General features: G+C 32.4%; 1 protein-coding gene across 1 annotated transcript; it reads right to left on the reverse strand.

The window, feature by feature from the left end:
* Positions 1-687: 687 nt before the first annotated feature.
* On the reverse strand, positions 688-12,649 carry LOC123672900 (odorant receptor 46a-like). Its single transcript, XM_045607234.1, has 6 exons — positions 12,453-12,649; positions 10,251-10,744; positions 9,651-9,750; positions 7,609-7,710; positions 7,401-7,553; positions 688-1,073 (listed from the first exon to the last, which is right to left on the reverse strand). The coding sequence occupies exons 2-6, from the start codon at positions 10,643-10,645 to the stop codon at positions 1,014-1,016; spliced, it is 810 nt and encodes a 269-aa protein (XP_045463190.1). The 5' UTR covers positions 10,646-10,744; positions 12,453-12,649; the 3' UTR covers positions 688-1,013.
* Positions 12,650-18,605: the final 5,956 nt, after the last annotated feature.

Genomic DNA, 18,605 nt, shown 5'->3' on the forward strand with positions numbered 1-18,605 from the left:
ATCAGAAGATTATATAATATTATGTTGGGAAGATATCCTCACCTGAATTAAAAGTGTTCTATCGAAAGATATATTCAATGCTTTGATTTGTGCACTCTTCTGACTTCGCGTCAACATGATAATCAATATTCTTTTGTTCCTGGCATTCCATTCGTACCACTCCCACTTCAGTCAAGTTCATGGAGAATTCTTCGAACTCAAATAAGAAATGAAATAATGAATAAATATTTCGTGAATTCCGTGAATTTTGTAGATCCCCGGAGATGAAAATAAATTTTTTCGAAACGTCGACGAACTAACAGAGTATCATTTTCCTGTTTCTCTGATCCTACACCACTAATTCAATCTGTTACTCTTTTCTTATGGTACCAGCTTTTTTTTCATCAATTTATGAAAGGTTTTAACCCATTTGTTTTTACTGCTTTGTTGAACGTATGGATTATGGATGTAGGAATTGATGAAAGATAGAATTCCTTTCAGTGTTACTCAACACTTTTGGTATCATTTAATTTTCTATCTGATTTCTTATAACTATTTAATAAGTTCTATGTTTTGGTAGAATAGAAATTATATTGTGACAATTAATTGATTCTCCACTATTGTCATGACCCTTTCACTTTTATTAGATATCGATTCTCATTCAGGCATGACACGGATCAAAATTTTCATTGAAAAGTCATTGTTATTCTTAAATTTATTCAGAAGATATTCTACATTTTACTAAAGATGTTCGATATATTTTGTGTTCATTTTAACTTCTCGAAGAATTCCAACTCGATTTGTTCACTACAATATCCAGAAGATGAAAATAGAACATAGGTGTACATCTTTCTTAGGTCCTCGTGAATCCACCATAATATATTGTTCCCAAAAATATCAAGGGCTGAGTAATTTGTTTTCATCTTTTTTTTATATTCTATCTATTCTGTCGTCGAATAATGTGTGCAATAAGTGAGGTTACAAGGGAAATATCATAGTAGATATCATATGCATCAATTCTGTAGCTCTAGGAGTTATTCATCTTGAGTCAATTTGAAGAATATAAGCATTGCTTGATACGAAAATTTCATAATCTGCAATAAAAGATGACAATGAATGGAATATTATTATTGGAATTTGAAATCATTCAATTCAAAAATCAAAACAAAATTTTTATTTAAACATCTAATAGTGAATCTTCAATTTATTCACAATTTTTAAATGTAATTGAAGAACCTAAGAGTAGAATAGTAGATACTATGAGCATAATGCATATTTTGTATCACCATAAAATTTGTACATTTTCACTAATAATCATAATGACAGTGGGACTAAACACGGATCAATAAATAATCATTATTAACAAATTTTTTTGCAATAAGGAGTGTTTTGTACTTATGTGCAATTCTTGAGAATTTTATGCTTATTCCCTAATTTAATTTCAGTAAAATACACTATTAGAAATGCATGCCGTAAGTGAATACAGTAAAAAATATATGCAATGTGTTGTTGATACAGTCAAGTTAAGAGAACTTTATCCCTAAAAATTAATCTGGTCGAAGCAGGTTGTTTTGCGTTAGATCTGTCAACGGCTGATGCCCCTCTGCATTCCCATCTCCACATCTTGGTGGCAGGGTCCCCGCTACCGTATGTGAAAAGTGTACAATGCGCACGGGCGCCACTCTTTAGGGGCGCAAAAAACCCAAGATACAAAAAAAAGAATTGCAAAAAAAAAAATTAATGTTAAAATGAAATTCGAGAATTTGAATAGAAAAAGGTATAAATACACACGAATTTCATTAGTAGATATATCATCCAGTTACTGATGATTTCTATATTACGAGAACATGTCAGGCGGTGGTTTTTTATGTTCAGACATGAATAATACCTGGAGTGCTATAAAAGCGATGCATCGCCAGAGGCGTCTTTAAGCCGGTTAGTTGACTAGACGGTGCATCAAGTGTATAAAAACAAGTAATCCTAATCAGTTTTACATTTAAATGTATTTTTATTTTGTCAAATGATGTATTGTTTAATATTTTGTTTACTACTTTTTTCTGGAAACCTTTATAGGATACTGGTTCTAATATATTTTTTTTACCGAAATATCTTTTTATTAATTGAAATTTTATGCGCTAGTTTGAAAAAGTACCTAATTGGTTTTTTATCCATATTCCGCTTGATTTTTATGCTATCGATCTTCTTGAAGAGATATTCTGTAGATTTTTCTAAGGGCTATAAGATCAAATTTGTTTAAAATATTTGAAAGGGTTTCAGCTAAAAGGGCTCGAACAAATTGTTATTCACTCCAATATAAAACTTGGTGCTCATTATTACTTCAGAAGTTAATTTCTAATTCCTATGAGTAATAATTATTCATTTGTTTTTTCCAGGATAAAAGAAACAGGTCTTTAGGTGCATAATTTCGCGAGCAAACGCAACTGAGGCTGCAAAAAAGGTAAAAAATGGCTGGATCTTTGAAGCACTTCTTGTTAAACAATCAAGATTCAACGGAGACTATCGATGCGACTGAATCTCAATATTCTAAATCCGTAATATCATAACAGTGAGTGGACCATCTGGCATTCCAACAGAGGCGACCACGGTAACATCAGGTCTTGCAACAGTGTTTGATTGTTGTAAAATCGTTCCTTGAAAAAGGCCATTTTGAGGCCGAAACAAATGTAGGATAAATATAAAATGAGAAATTAAACAACTTTTCCCTCCTCAAAGATTAGTGCGATGAAAATATTCAGAATTTTCAATTTATTTGTGGAAACATTATTTGGTATGACGTTTTATTTCATATAAATATTGTCAACGAAAAAACAAACCAAGGTACTTTAATTGGTATTGAAGTATACCAAAACTAGCTAAAACATTTTGTTGATCACTTCCAGCAATGTAGACGTGACCAATAATTTCAAGACATTCTTGTACAAGCGAAAGAAGTACTTAGCACCATCTCTTGATATTGAAGAAGATTTTCCATCGTTAGCAACGGTCAGAAGGAAATTCAAACCAAAACTGTTTGACTATGAACATCGAAATGAGACCTCTCATGATCAAAAAACCGTCTTCATAATTAGTTTTTTCGCTTAATTATATATCAAACTCTAAGCTTTCTGAAAAACCGATTCTACTTATAAAATGACTATGCTAATATTTCCGGATTTTTCGAATTAAGTGACGGCGATCTTTTAAAACGTTGTTCTGATTCTTGAAAAACGACTGACAGGATAATAAGGATATAGACTTCAATGATTTTGTTTGATGAAATTAAAGCGTGAAATTTGTTTTCATCGAATGATACTGACCTCTCAAGTACTTCATAAAAGATATTTGAGAACAATTTACTCTGCGCCCTTCCAAACGAAAGCATTTCACTAAGAATTCTTCTCTATTATGTATTCTGCTTGTATCTGTAGCTTTTAGCGAGCGATCTTTTTCAAAGTTAAAAATTATTTGAAATCAACAATGCTTCAAGAAAGATTGTCTGGGATAGCATTATTAGCAATTGAACAAGAAATTTTTGATGATATAAATCTTAATTTTAAATAATGAATTTGCAACAGCAAAGTCTCGGAAACATCGCTACTACAATCAGTGAGGGCTCGTGAAATTTAATTTTGGTGCACATGTGGACAGTGTGGTGGGTACGGACTACCCCCTATAAAAGGGGCTCTGATATTATAGTATCGTACACTTTTTTTTAGCTTGAACAGTCGTAGAAACATAAGAGATTCTTTCATTTACCTTCCTTCTTTTCCTAGAGTCATACATACTCATATCAATATCGTCTAGTTCGGAGTCTTTGATAGTGTGTATATTTTCCCTTTCTTTCTGAATGTGTTTTAAGCTTCACAATACATTTTTTCTTATAGTCACAGAATCAGTAATTCTCTTTTACAGCTGTTTTGATGACTGATGCAGAACTGTATCACGTGACGATTTCAATAAAGAAGATGAGGAGGACTGAGTATGCTGGTCATTCACTACGAACTGGCGATGATGCCGAAAGATGATGAGATCTGAAGGTTGTAACGACAGGTTCCACTAGAGATACAGCCGATAAAGGTGCAAGATTTTATGGTGACGCATATCAACCGCTAGTGTGACAAGATTGAGGAGATCTACACTTAGTAGAGGAATGATTTGCCGACAAGCAATTTCGAAACTAGTTTTGGTCAACAACATGGATCGACGTTGAAATAACTCTTTAAACTCTCAACATTGTCGAATGGAATGCTCAGCATGGCAGAACTTACAACAAACGCAATGAGGTATGTTGAAATGTCTTGTCCATTTGGACTGATTTAGTGAAGAAGATTCTTGGAGTCAACTCACTAACCTTGTGAGTAGTCGAAAAGTGCACTCCTAAACATGCATCTGGTAGGTAGCAAATTCAAATACCTTCGCGAAAGAAGAAGGACAGTTGAAGGAATATTGACTTTCAAAAAGTTGACGAGAAAACTGATCTTAGTTTTGCAAGTATAGAGAAATCGATAAAAATTCGGCCTAATTGGTGATTGCTGATGATTCAAGTAGATGGCATTACGAATTTTGAGATTCTTTAAAGACCTAGCTGATGTTTTAGTGAAGATAAATCTGGGCTAAACGTCGATGATTTGTATACTAATCTTGGAAGGCTTGGTGAACATGAACATAATTAGGTGTAGTTAGCTCAAGACCCGCAATAACGCCAGCAGCTTCACCAGTGATTGGTGACTTGAGAAAATGAAATTTCTTGATATCCTTCTTTATCCACAAGTGCATCGAACGAGAATGAAAGAATGGAAGAGAAATCGAAGTAAGAGGGAGATCTGCAGATGAAGAAGATGAAGACGAAGAAATAGCTGCACTTTAGAGGCTATTAGCCAATGAGCGATAAAAGGATCTAATTTTCAAACTCATGTCGAAAAAATTCGAATATTTTGAAGGAGATGCGGAGTATTCAATTCTTTTAAAACTGAACCATCAACCGCTATAACTTTCAACTCAAGTTTATCTAACTCTTCGATATGTTCTTTGGTGATGTAAAATTCATAATTCAACAGCTGTTTCACCTGATGCTGAATAGTTGTTAATATGGCGAAATACTATGTTACATTCCGAGTGATCTATTACCGTCCTAGGTCAAGGTATGCGCGAGGCTTAAATGTTTTTTCCTAAGGTATGTATTCTAATTTACTCACAATCTATCACATCAGTAATCAGGTTTTGATAACAATCAATATTATGAATTATATTCAAGCAACTTTAGAGTCCGTTGTGAGGAAACATAAATACTTAGTAAATTCAACCATAGTTTGGATCTGAAAAAATGACTATGGTCATAGAAAAGATATGTGACAAAGCTTGCAATAAGATGTGCAGGTATGGAAAGAGAAAGGAAAAGGGACACTTACTATGCCGAAAAGTGACATTTGCTAGCAGAAATAGTATATTGTGCAACAAGTGTGGAAAGTCCAACTTTTCTGGCGAGTGTGGAAGTGAGTGTGGCACGAGCCTGACAGGCAAGTGCCGTAAACACCCGAGCGAGAAAAATGGACTTTCCACACTTGCAGACTATACTTTTCCCACAAATTTCAATAATTCAAATAATGTACTTGATTCAAATCAAAACGGCCTTCGTTGACAGTATATGCTAATTTATTGCGTTTCCATAAAAACGACTCAATAGCCCAATTTCGTTGGAATACCAAACGAGGTGTGGACAAAAATACATAGTTTTGAAATTTAGTAAGCTATGAAGAATACGCTACTCTTCATAGCAGTTGTAGGAAAAAGGATGACTTCATACATTCTCCATTATACAAGGTGTCTAGGGAAGAATGCGACAAATAATGAATAGAAGAAAAAACACTAAATAAATTGAAAATATTTGAACCTCAAAATAATGGATCAAAAACAAAATGAATGGCAATATTTTCAGTTCAGCAGGAATTGTTCAAAATCAATGAATGTTTATTTATTTAATTTCAACTTCATTCTACAGCCTAAGCCAATTACAGAATGGACAAAAAATACTAATTCAATAAACAACACAAAAATAGAATACACTAACAGCTTTTCATAGGAATTGCGACTCTAAAACAGCCCTTTTCATATCGAATATAGTACAACAGAAATTTCCAAAACATTCTGAACATCGCAAAAATCTTGACACATTCTGAACAGTGACGAAAATCGAAGTACATACGTTAGTACGCGAAAAAGGAAGGTAGAACGTGATTACATTTCGAACAGGCGGCATGTGTAAGATCAGAGACTACATACGCCTAGGAAACAAGAGCCGAAAAGTCTAGAGCAAAAAGGTAAGAGGAAGTCAGAGTTTGTGACTAATTATTCGCTTATTCCTTATGGAAACCTTCCTTCCTTATGTCGTTCTTGACTGTTATACCTTCTGGATATATGCCTAGATCGCTTGAAACATTTTGTTCACTCCTTTACAGGAGCGGAAAAATGAATTCAAGAATAGAGCTCTGCTTCTCTTTTTCACCCATTTTTGAATATTTTGTATAGTCAATGTTTATTTTCAATATGAACCGCTTCTACTAACTCTCAGAAAGTTTCAGTTTTCAAGGTTGAAAAACACTAAGCTAACAAAATTCGAATATGCCCACTCAATTGGAAATTTTGGAGCTTCGGAACCATTTTCGAGTGGTGGTGTTGAATATTTTTTTATGACCGAGCAAACCCAGCATCCGTCGAAAACTACGTCGGCTTCATTTTTGAAGGACTTATTCATTGTTCAACAATGATATATGATACTATGAAATATTAATATTTTTTTGTATCATCTTCAATTACTGAAATACTACCTAATTGGTGGAGGAACTAAAATTTGAATTCAATAATTGTCATTGTACAGTAACACCTCCAAGAAATTATTCCTATAGGTTTTGAATTTACCGACTGAAGTGATAAATGATGCTAGGTTATATACATATTAGCGAAAATCAATTGAAGATATAATGGTCTTTCTATTGGCAATCTTTCTGTATGGGTATTTCCCATCACAGATGAAGTACGTTTCTTTGAGTAAGTTGCAAGCTTGGAAATGTAAAATCGATAATCGGGAAATCGATATTTATATCAGGGGATAGGTTCGGAGCAAATATGACAAGTGAATGTGTATTGATTGAGATTGAATTAGGTAGGTATTATTCGTTATTCTTTCTACTATTGAAGCCGATCTTTGATGCGTGACAAAGAACTCAGGAATGATTTTTGAATTGTAAGTATCTTTGAGAGCCGGTCCCTTCAGCTGTGCTAGTGTCTTTTTTTCATATTCAATGAGATAATTAATAAAATAGTCAACTATCAATTAAAACATATCCATCTCCCTATATATACTTTTTATGTCTCGAGATCTTCTATATTTAAAATACATAATGATAACTTTGATACATACATACCTTCACCATTAGTGTTCTGTCAAAGCATAAACCCAAAGTAGCCATCTTTTCTTCTCTTTGAGTGCGAGAAAGCATAATGAGTAGAACCTTCTTATTAACTTCATTCCATTTGTACCATTTAAGTCTAAGAATATTAAGTGTGAATTCGTCAAACTGAAAATTTTTCAATTATGTTTATAGATTCCACAAGAAAGCATCACCAACTCACAGCATCAGTCGCATCTTGTCCACCCTGACAACAATCCATAGCCAATACGTAACTCAAAAGTAATATGGAACCAATTTGAAATATATCATGTACTTTCAGATTCTAGAAATTGAAAATTTAGTTTTGATTGATTGGGGTCTATAAATTAGAAGTTGAAGAAAATTATAAATTGGGAGAAACTACGATATTGGATGTGAAACTGAAAACAGATGCATTACAATTTTCAACCATAATCAATAATTGAGTTTTAAGTCGACAAGTACCTATGTGAACATACTGTCATGGATCAACATTTCAATCAACATTAATTTCGGAGCAATATAACGATTTTTAAAAAATGTATTTTCAAATAGAAATCTATGAGTATTATTTTTTTATATTTCTTGGTTAAATTTAGTCAAGTTTAGTTTTAGAATTCAGATAGAAGGAACGGAAAGTAAACATTTGTGCTCGATCTCGAATACAAGAGAGATTGAAGTTTAGTGTCACCAATCACAATCTAGCTAGCCGATTGTGTGTGCGAGCCAAAGGCTTAGAGAATCCTTCTTTGATTGTTGAATGTTCTTTCAGGAATTTTTTTTTCATGACTTAGAAATAGCTAAATCATTAAACTGAGAAAAACATTGACCCTTTTAAAACACGAAAGAATTGTTATGAAGAAATCACATTGTAAAATATTTTTTTATTATTTTTCTAAATCAATCAAATTATGTTACGCTACTGCTATAGTGTCCTGTCAAACTTAGATAAAATAAAGGGGATTCCCCAAGCTTCGAGATGATTGAAGCTATTACCAGTGTGACCAGTAGTTTGTAGTAGTTTTATCGCTTTTCTATGACAGTTTGTAGCAGAAATCACTTGATAGATTGTAGCGGTATTACAAATCTAACATTCTAAATATCAGCTGCAGCGACGGAGGAACACAGACGGTTGGGAATTGGGATGCCGAGACTTTTCCCATGCATTATTCCATTGTTCATTGATGTTCGGCGTAATTCTAGAAGAATGTACCCAAACATAAAAAATCATAAAACTTCTTTGGTGATAGTCGGCTGAGAATAACTTCAAGCGCAGAAAATAATGGGGATCTAATGGTTCTAATGGATGGATTCAATTTTTCAATATATTCATATAGGGGAACACCAGAATTCAAGGATTTTTTATACTCTCAGCTCTAGATTTTGGCTTTCAAGCCATAACCAACCAAACTGAAGTACAAGATATATCAAATAAACATATAGATAATTATTTGAGGGTAAGTATTTTTGATTGAAAGAGTTTAACCTGAAAAAAAAGAGAAATAATAGGTACTGATTTTGTAGAATTTTCCCAAATTGATTCTATAATTCCTACTAAATGAACAATTTTTTTTTTACCGTTATCACTTCCGGTTATGGAGGTAACGAGGATGATTTTAATCGAAATTTAGAATTTAGTCTTGAGGTACAGACAATAAACCTTCATTTCCAGCCTTTTTGTTATTTTATTCATCATAAATATATTTCATATAGGAATGGCTCTCTGGCGAATGGTATTTTTTATCGTTCATACAGGCAATACTTAATACTAAATACAGTCCGTTCAGTGATTATTGAGTAAGTAATGGCTAAATCAGTAATATTTTGATTTGCAGAATTCAAGTGTTAGTAGAAATGTCATAATATAATATGATAAGACCACAGAAATTTTGTAACTAGAAAGAAAGCCGCGACTTGAGTTGAAGATTAGGTAATATCAAAGAATGGTACGGCCTGTTCTGTTCCCGAGGAAGAACCTCTTCTTTCAACCTGTTCTTTCGAATACCAGTTCTTTTGAAAAACAGTTCTTTTAAAAATCTGTTTCTTATAAAGGCTACCTAAAAAGTAGATCTAATGGGGAATATGAGTCTATCCTTCAATGAGTATCTATTGGCCATATGCATCTACCTACAAGGTAGATTCATGGGCTAACTGGTGATAGCAAAAATTTAATAGGTCGCACAGAGGCCTAGAATTAGGTATCACGATGAAGAACATAACACTATATTTCTCCATAATACTTACGTAATATAAATATATTATACAACAAAGTAGCACTAGTTGACCAAAAAATAACATAAATAAAAACGGAGAATAAGTAAACTCCTGTATAATCTTGAACATTCTGAAAAAAAAACAAAATATTAATTCAATTTTTGAAATTTCATGTACAATTCAGGTCTATGTAGTTTATCATAATACATATATACAAGAGAGTCTTCGACTTATATATATTTCAACCGCAGATTCCTGAGGTCGAAAGAAACACGTTTTTCCTTTACCATTTTTTCCGATTCGGCTCAATAGAAAAGATAGAGGCTGTTGCAATTCGACAAAGAATTTTAATTCTCGGCCGAATCTCGTAAAGGTTTCTATATGAGGAAACGATTTTCGGAATTTACTCAGTAGACATGATACAGCGCAGAAATATTTCATATTAGATATAAGAAAAACATTACAAAGTAATGTCCAGAACTCTCCCTTCTGTAGAATGCTGAATCGGAAAAAAATTATTCCTTTTTGACCTCAAGAATCTACTGTTGAAATATATGTTCAAGTAAAAAATTCACCCTGTATAATATATGGATGAAAATTATACTGCAATGAATATTCGAGCAACATTACCTTAGAAGTAATGTATGATGAATAGCACAAATTCGGAGATGTTTTTTTACTGATAAATGATCGTCATCATCATATCCACTTACTTGTTGGATATAATTGGCCAGAATATTGAGCTGAATAACAACTGTCTGTACAACATATTTCAGTAAAATATACGCTGCTATACCGTAAAATCCTGCAATCTGATGAATTATATGAAGAACTATGCTCATGATAACATATGTTGATATTGATACCGAAGTACTGTCTATTAGGTATTGGATGTCAGAATATACCACGTGACCATAAATTTGTCCAATTAGAGGAAATAAAACTGCAATGCTCACAGATTGCAGCATATACCATATAGACTGAATGCGTTGGATCCTGATATTTGCCTTAAGTTTTGGTAGCATAGAACTTGAAACTGTTTCGATGTCCCAACATTTTTCCAGTTCAAAATTCTCCAAAGCTGGTTTTATAACGAAAGTTTCTATTGTCAGCACAGCAAATATCTGAAAGTGAAATTCATTCAGATGATTCGAAAAAACATAACGGATTTCAAACTGAAAACAGCAAGTTCGCGAGAACTTCGTGTATAGGTGAATTAGCTTCAGTATTGGATTTAGTCAATAAAGCAACCACAGATTCTTATCTCAGAACTTCACTTAGAATTCGTTTCACAGAGATTAGATGATGTTCACGAAGAGTTTAATAAACAACAGTAACTTTGTTACAAGGTGAAGGTACTCATCTCAATTCAGAAGAAACAACAAGAAGTGAATTTCGGAATGATTATTTTTCAGTCAAAACAATATACACTCACTTATTCGATTCAAATGAAAAGTCTTTGAATGAGTCGACGCAATCAGTTTTGACTCGCAGGCAGAGCCTTGCTACTTGCTATCATCATTCTTCAACGCCTAGCATTCGACTTCCACAAATCGAAATGAAAAAAAATAGAGAAAGTTACACACAATTTACTACATATTTGGATATATTTGACGCCCTTGTTCATAATAATTAATCGCTTACTGAAACTGAGAAGTTCAATTATTTGATATCTTCTTTGGAAGGTTTCCGCTTGGTCTCATTTAGCGCTCATAAAATTAGCAAGGAATACTTGCATATCCCTGGTTAAATTATTTTTGTGAAAATCATGTTGACGGAACAAATATAGCGTCAGATTGACGCTATAATAGTTATTTATAATACAAGTGCAGAAGGCATTGGTATTCTTCCACCAGTTCAAAATTCAAAAACGAGCCACGAAGTGGCGAGTTTTGGAATGAACGAGTGGTAGAATGAGCCTTCTGTACGAGTATTATACATTATTTTCTCTAATTCATTGCATTTTCATTGAAATTAATGAAATATTTCCATAAATATAATTTAGTGATTTTTGCATCGAAAAATGTTGTTTGGCAGAACTGATTTCTTTAAGGCAAATTGATGAATTGACAGATAAAGCCGTGGCGGAAAGTACGGAGTACCAACATAGAATAAATAATAAAATATAACCATGAAAACTGTGCGTTTCTGATATATTCTCGCACGATTTTGTTCTACAAGATGTGGAAGAATGAACGGAATAACCACAGAATTGGAGAAACTCTATTTTCGGTTATATTTTGATGGGGAAATTCTACTGTGAACCAAAACCATCTATATCAACATTATTAGTTTGATGATTTTTTCAACGAATATTTCTTCACAAAAATATCGCGAACTGATGACGAAATATGTGATCAGATATTTTGCGATTCACATTATCGGACGACGATGGCTGAAACGTCGTTTCCTTTCCATTAGCCAGTTGTTTGCCACAGTTTATTGGAATACGTGAACTGGCATCGCATAAGTTTTCTGGGCTTGAATTTTATGAAAAAATCTAGTTTATACGAATTATATGATGAGTTTAGGCGCGATTATTTTGAATCCAATCATAAAGAAATTCATCTTCCTCATCATTACATTGTGAAAATTTGAAGTAATCAGACCAAAATCAGACAGATAATAGATAAATCCGTGGAAGATGATCCCAAGTACCATCATATATTAATAAAATCTTCCCATGAAATCGGTGCGAATCTACAATATTCTTGCACAATTTTGTTCTTCAAGATATTATGGCAAAAAGAACGGATCAACCACAGAATTATCATAGTTTTTATTTGAAAAAATGCTGCCGAATCTATATGTGCTAGAAGATGAGGTACTCACCCACGGCGACACAAAATAAATGACTGAGTATCGTTTTAAAAACACTATCGTTCCATTTTCTTTCCAATAATAAAAAGACACGTATAAGCTAATGAAGAAGTTTGTAAGAAGGAGACTCAATACTATAAATCTTGCTTTTCTGCCATCACACAAAATTTGATGGAAATGAAAAACAAAACCCAGTGGATCATCTGAAATAAAAAAAACTCATATGTAGAAAGGAGCATTTCTCTGAATTCGATAGCTCTAATTGAAGCATGCGAAAATTATGTTGAATCATACCTAGATCAAAAAAATTTTTAAATTCTCACAATTAATCATTGAAGTTTTGAATAATAAGTAAATAATGAAATATATATAGCTATAAACTCAACATTCCATTGTTTCATTTATTATTCACAATGATTCATCAAAAACATTAAAACAAGGAACGACTGGTTAACCTGCTACATGATAAATGGGTTGAGACAAATATGACAACTACTTACATGGGAGGAAGCTTTACTTTTCACGTTGTAATAAGTGCACCTGCTTTACTAGCAAAGACGGATTAACTATAAAACAAAGAACACGAGAAGACGAGGATGGAGTAAATGGCAGTTAATTACAATGAAATAACTATTAAATCATATGCTGTTAGTTAAGTTTTTCTTGGAAAAAATATTTTTCATTATAAGACCTTGAATACTTAAATTCATTAAGTTCATAAAAAAATATGGTAATTAATGTATCTATCTTTTGTATCTAATTTTTCAGTTTTTCTTCATTTTCTGGAATATACTGTAATTCAAAAATTCTAGTGGGTAATACCAACAAAAAAAAGCAAGGTCATAAATTCCCACGAGGAGTGGGTATATATGTATTGGTGGCCAATGATATATCGGGTGTCCCAAGGTGAGTGGCCTATTAGATTATAATGGAAACTATTGATGGTAAAGATTTCAAATTTTGTAGATAGATATTTGGCCATGTAAGGTACATTTTTAAAATACATTCACATTTCCAGTGTTGCCGGATGTACGACAATTTGGCAACAACTTTGTTATTTTGAATGGGACATCCGGTATTTCTATTTTTTTTATGATACTCCATAAAATATTAAATCTATTCACTCTTACTTTCCCATCCCTATCTTCAACGGTTTTTCAGTTATTAATTATTTTTTCGAAATTTTAGATCAAATGGGCGTATTAAGAAAATGACTCTAGTTCGCTCAATATTTGAGATTTAAGTCAGAAATTTTGCAAGTCGTTAGATATTGATTTGATCTGTGTCACTGCTCTTGAATTATGGTTGTCAATAATACAGGACGGACCAAAAAAAATCATCATTTGCCAAGTTACAAAATTGTAAGAAAGTCTATTTTTTCAAATTAGACACCTAGTATATTTTTCAATTTTTGGAATCAGTACAACACACTGTACAATTTTTCTATTCACGTCCCTATACCTATCTCAACTGGATTCCGAGTTATATGCGTTTATTAGATTTCACATTGATTCAATAAGCGTTAATTTCTTTTGTATTGTTATTTTCTCTATGTCGTTCATAGATCGATATATCAATGAATCAGTTCAATCCATAAATGTCAAAATAAACAATTATTGCCTAACAGGTGTTTTGTTCCGAGGTTTTTCTATAAATAATGGCTCAAGAAAGATATACACATATAACGCATATAACTCGGAATCCAGTTGAGATAGGTATAGGGACGTGAATAGGAAAATTGTAGAGTGTGTTGTACTGATTCTAAAAATTGAAAAATATACTAGGTGTCTAATTTGAAAAAATAGACTTTTTTACAATTTTGTAACTTGGCAAATGATGATTGTTTTTGGTCCGTCCTGTATTATTGACGACCATAATTCAAAAGCAGTGACACAGATCAGATCAATATCTAACGACTCGCAAAATTTCTGACTTAAATCTCAAATATTGAGCGAACTAGAGACACTTTCGTAATACGCCAATTTGATCTAAAATTTCGGAAAATAATTAATAACTCAAAAACCGTTAAAGATAGGGATGGGAAAGTAAGAGTGAATAGATTTAATATTTTATGGAGTATCATAAAAAAAATAGAAATACCGGATGTCCCATTCAAAATAACAAAGTTGTTGCCAAATTGTCGTACATCCGGTAACACTGGAAATGTGACATTATTTTAAAAATATACCTTTCATGGCCAAATATTTATCCACAAAATTTGAAATCTTTACCATCAATAGTTTCCATAATAAACTAATAGGCCACTCACCTTGGGACACCCGATATAGGTGAAATCATCGAGTACACAAAGATTAAACAATCAACTTATAATACAAGGTGAGGTGTAAGGAATGAACCAAACTCTAGGTATCTCTATCTGTTCTATATGTGAAAATAATTGAAAATAACTCAAATGCTCATATTGATTTTCAATTTTTTTAAGCATAGTTCTTTTAACCAAATTTTGCAGGACACCATTAAATCATAATAGATTAGGTACACCATTGAATTTCAAACACTGTCTTCTTAAAACATTCTTGGCTTTTCTTATTGCCTCTTCGTTTGCTCCAATATTGGCATCAGTATTTCTTATGCGATGAATCAGTTCTACCCGACTAATCACTTTATAGACCACATCCCTAAACTAGCACCATGAAAGAAGTTCAGTGAGGTTAGGTCTGGGGTTCTAGGATGCCAAGAAGAGCATCCAACTCATTTTTCAGTATTTATTCCAAAGGCTAGTCGAAAACAAATGAATATCGAAAAAAAAATGTTTTTGATTATATTCACATACAGAACAAATTCCTTTAGTGTGGTCTATTCACCACGACTCGCCCTGTATGGTCACATTCAAAATATCCTGGATAAAATACTCACCCTTCACTAATACTGGATATTTTACCATCTTTACATTTATTTTGAATATGTAAAGTATAGAAAAAAGATGTTATCAAATTATCGAAGTTCAATTGTGAGTGACAATTCGCATGATAGATTAATTTATATTTTCATTCAGTCGGTGCTGAGTTGAATATACATTAATGAAAAAGCGATTCCCAATTATTGAATTTTAGATTAACAAGAAAGAGATATCTTGATGAATACAGTTAATAATTGAATTATAATTCAGTCATTTTTACATACATTAAAAGTCTCAATTAGACTAGAATATAGTGTTTAGGGAAGATGGAATTGAAAAAAATTAGAATTTCTCTAAGAGAAAAATAACGTATAAATGAAAAATTATGGAATTTTTCACCTTGCTAGATTGCAAATTCGTCACTGTTCGCCTGCAATATTGAATAATCATCTGAATAAGAAAGTTGATGAAAATCTGAGCGTAAGCCAATGCGTATCTTCGTGCATGTATACCTACCCGATGCTGTGAAACTGTTTTTTATTTATTTTCTTGAATGAATTTGTTTATGATCACACCAAAATTTATAGAACTATTTCCTTCATGATATTCTTAATATTCTCAAAAAAAAAAAGTCTTTTTTTTGTACTAAATTCCTGATTGAAACTCCTGATCAAAGCTGAAAGTTTGATTATTACATTGAGAGATTCTCGTCAAAAGACATCCCAAAAATCATTGTCAACTCTCAGCTTCCAAGCCAAAGTATTTACTCTCCTTCCTATTGAAGAACTGTCAGATCTGAGTTCTTATCAACTTCGGTGGAGGAAGATTGGCTCAGTATAGAGCTAGGTTTTTTATCCCTTCAGAGAAGTAATTAGTATATTTGCAAAATTTCATTCTTATACATATGTAAAGAAAGTACTTTCTTCATTTGAATTTGGCACGCTTCATTACGAGAGATAACTAGCATATTTTAAAATAATAATAATAATATTAGGCCTTTATTGACAATAAAAAGAAATATTTGATTCTTATATCAAAACAAAATATATTTTATTTCAATCACAGGGTGGAGTTCAGGTGGGTGTAAATCCTCTGTTCTTCTACTCAATCCCTGAAGAATGTACTAGTACCCAGGATAACTCGATAACCTGAGGAGTAAAAAATTTCATAATAGGGTAATAAATTAGCCTGATTTGAACCTAAAATTACTATGTAAATTAATTTCTTCTGAAGAGATTCTGCTAGCTAGCAGATTCCAGGTTTTTTCTCTTAAACGTAAATTCAGGAATTTGGTAATGTGTTCAGACGTGAGCCTAAAATGAGCCCAAAATTGTGCTGTAAGAAACAGTGGCGTACCCAAGGGGGGATAAGGGGGATATATCCCCTCCCCAGAAGGAATATCCATTATCTATATGTAACAACCTTATATATCACAATCTTATTATAAGTAAGCAAAATTCTTTGGAAAACTTCTTCAAAAAAAGGAAAAATTGAAATTTTTTTTTCTTTATCCCCCCCAAGGATTATGTCTGGGTACGCCACTGGTAAGAAATCGATGGTTCTGCTAGCTCAATGTTAAGCCAGCAGAACCCGCGATTTCCCTGGCAAAAAATTTTTGAAAGGGTAATAAATTAACCTAAAATAAGGCTAAAATTCTGGATTAAAAAAAATTAAAATTCGAGACTGCTCCTGCTAGCATAACAATCAGCAAATCTTACGAAGAATTCAAAATATATCAAAGCTCATTGCATTTCATGGAAAATGAAAGTTATATTATTTTCCCAAGTTAATACAGAACAAAATATTTCAGATATATTTACAAAATCACAAATTGAATTCGACAAATGTAAATATTAATTGAATGTGATATATATTTAAGGAGATGTGTTGCATTAGAGTTTGTATATTTAGAATAAATGCCAACAACGCATGCCTGCCGCGCAGACGCAATATATTGAAACCATTAAGTAAGTAATGCAAAGTCCATGTTGATTATTACAATCGAACATTATCTGTAATCTATATCGGGTGTCCCAAGGTGAGTGGCCTATTAGATTATTATGGAAACTATTGATGGTAAAGATTTCAAATTTTGTGGATAGATATTTGGCCATGTAAGGTACATTTTTAAAATAATTTCACATTTCCAGTGTTGCCGGATGTACGACAATTTGGCAACAACTTTGTTATTTTGAATAGGACATCCGGTATTTCTATTTTTTTTATGATACTCCATAAAATATTGAATCTATTCACTCTTACTTTTCCATTCCTATCTTCAACGGTTTTTGAGTTATTAATTATTTTTCGAAATTTTAGATCAAAATGGCGTATTACGAAAATGACTCTAGTTCGCTCAATATTTGAGATTTAAGTCAGAAATTTTGCAAGTCGTTAGATATTGATCTGATCTGTGTCACTGCTTTCGAATTATGGTTGTCAATAATACAGGACGGACCAAAAAAAATCATCATTTGCCAAGTTACAAAATTGTAAAAAAGTCTATTTTTTCAAATTAGACACCTAGTATATTTTTCAATTTTTGGAATCAGTACAACACACTCTACAATTGTTCTATTCACGTCCCTATACCTATCTCAACTGGATTCCGAGTTATATGCGTTATATGTGTATATCTTTCTTGAGCCATTATTTATAGAAAAACCTCGGAACAAAACACCTGTTAGGCAATAATTGTTTATTTTGACATTTCTGGATTGAACTGATTAATTGATATATCGATCTATGAACGACAAAGAGAAAATAACAATACAAAAGAAATTAACACTTATTGAATCAATGTGAAATCTAATAAACGCATATAACTCGGAATCCAGTTGAGATAGGTATAGGGACGTGAATAGAAAAAATGTAGAGTGTGTTGTACTGATTCCAAAAATTGAAAAATATACTAGGTGTCTAATTTGAAAAAATAGACTTTTTCACAATTTTGTAACTTGGCAAATGATGAATTTTTTTGGTCTGTCCTGTATTATTGACAACCATAATTTAAAAGCAGTGACACAGATCAGATCAATATCTAACGACTTGCAAAATTTCTCACTTAAATCTCAAATATTGAGCGAACTAGAGTCATTTTCGTAATAGGCCAATTTGATCTGAAATTTCGAAAAATAATTAATAACTCAAAAACCGTTGAAGATAGGGATGGAAAAGTAAAAGTGAATAGATTCAATATTTTATGGAGTATCATAAAAAAAATAGAAATACCGGATGTCCTATTCAAAATAACAAAGTTGTTGCCAAATTGTCGTACATCCGGCAACACTGGAAATGTGAAATTA

This window comes from Harmonia axyridis, chromosome 2 (assembly GCF_914767665.1).
Source record: "Harmonia axyridis chromosome 2, icHarAxyr1.1, whole genome shotgun sequence".
Lineage (NCBI taxonomy): Eukaryota > Metazoa > Arthropoda > Insecta > Coleoptera > Coccinellidae > Harmonia > Harmonia axyridis.

Coding starts and splice junctions, on each gene's coding strand:
- LOC123672900 (XM_045607234.1), bottom strand. CDS start 10,645: ATGCTACCAAAACTTAAGGCAAATATCAGGATCCAACGCATTCAGTCT. Junction 9,751..10,250: donor CATCATACATTACTTCTAAG/GTAATGTTGCTC, acceptor TTTTTTTTTCAG/AATGTTCAAGATTATACAGG. Junction 7,711..9,650: donor GTATAATATATTTATATTAC/GTAAGTATTATG, acceptor TTCAATTTCTAG/AATCTGAAAGTACATGATAT.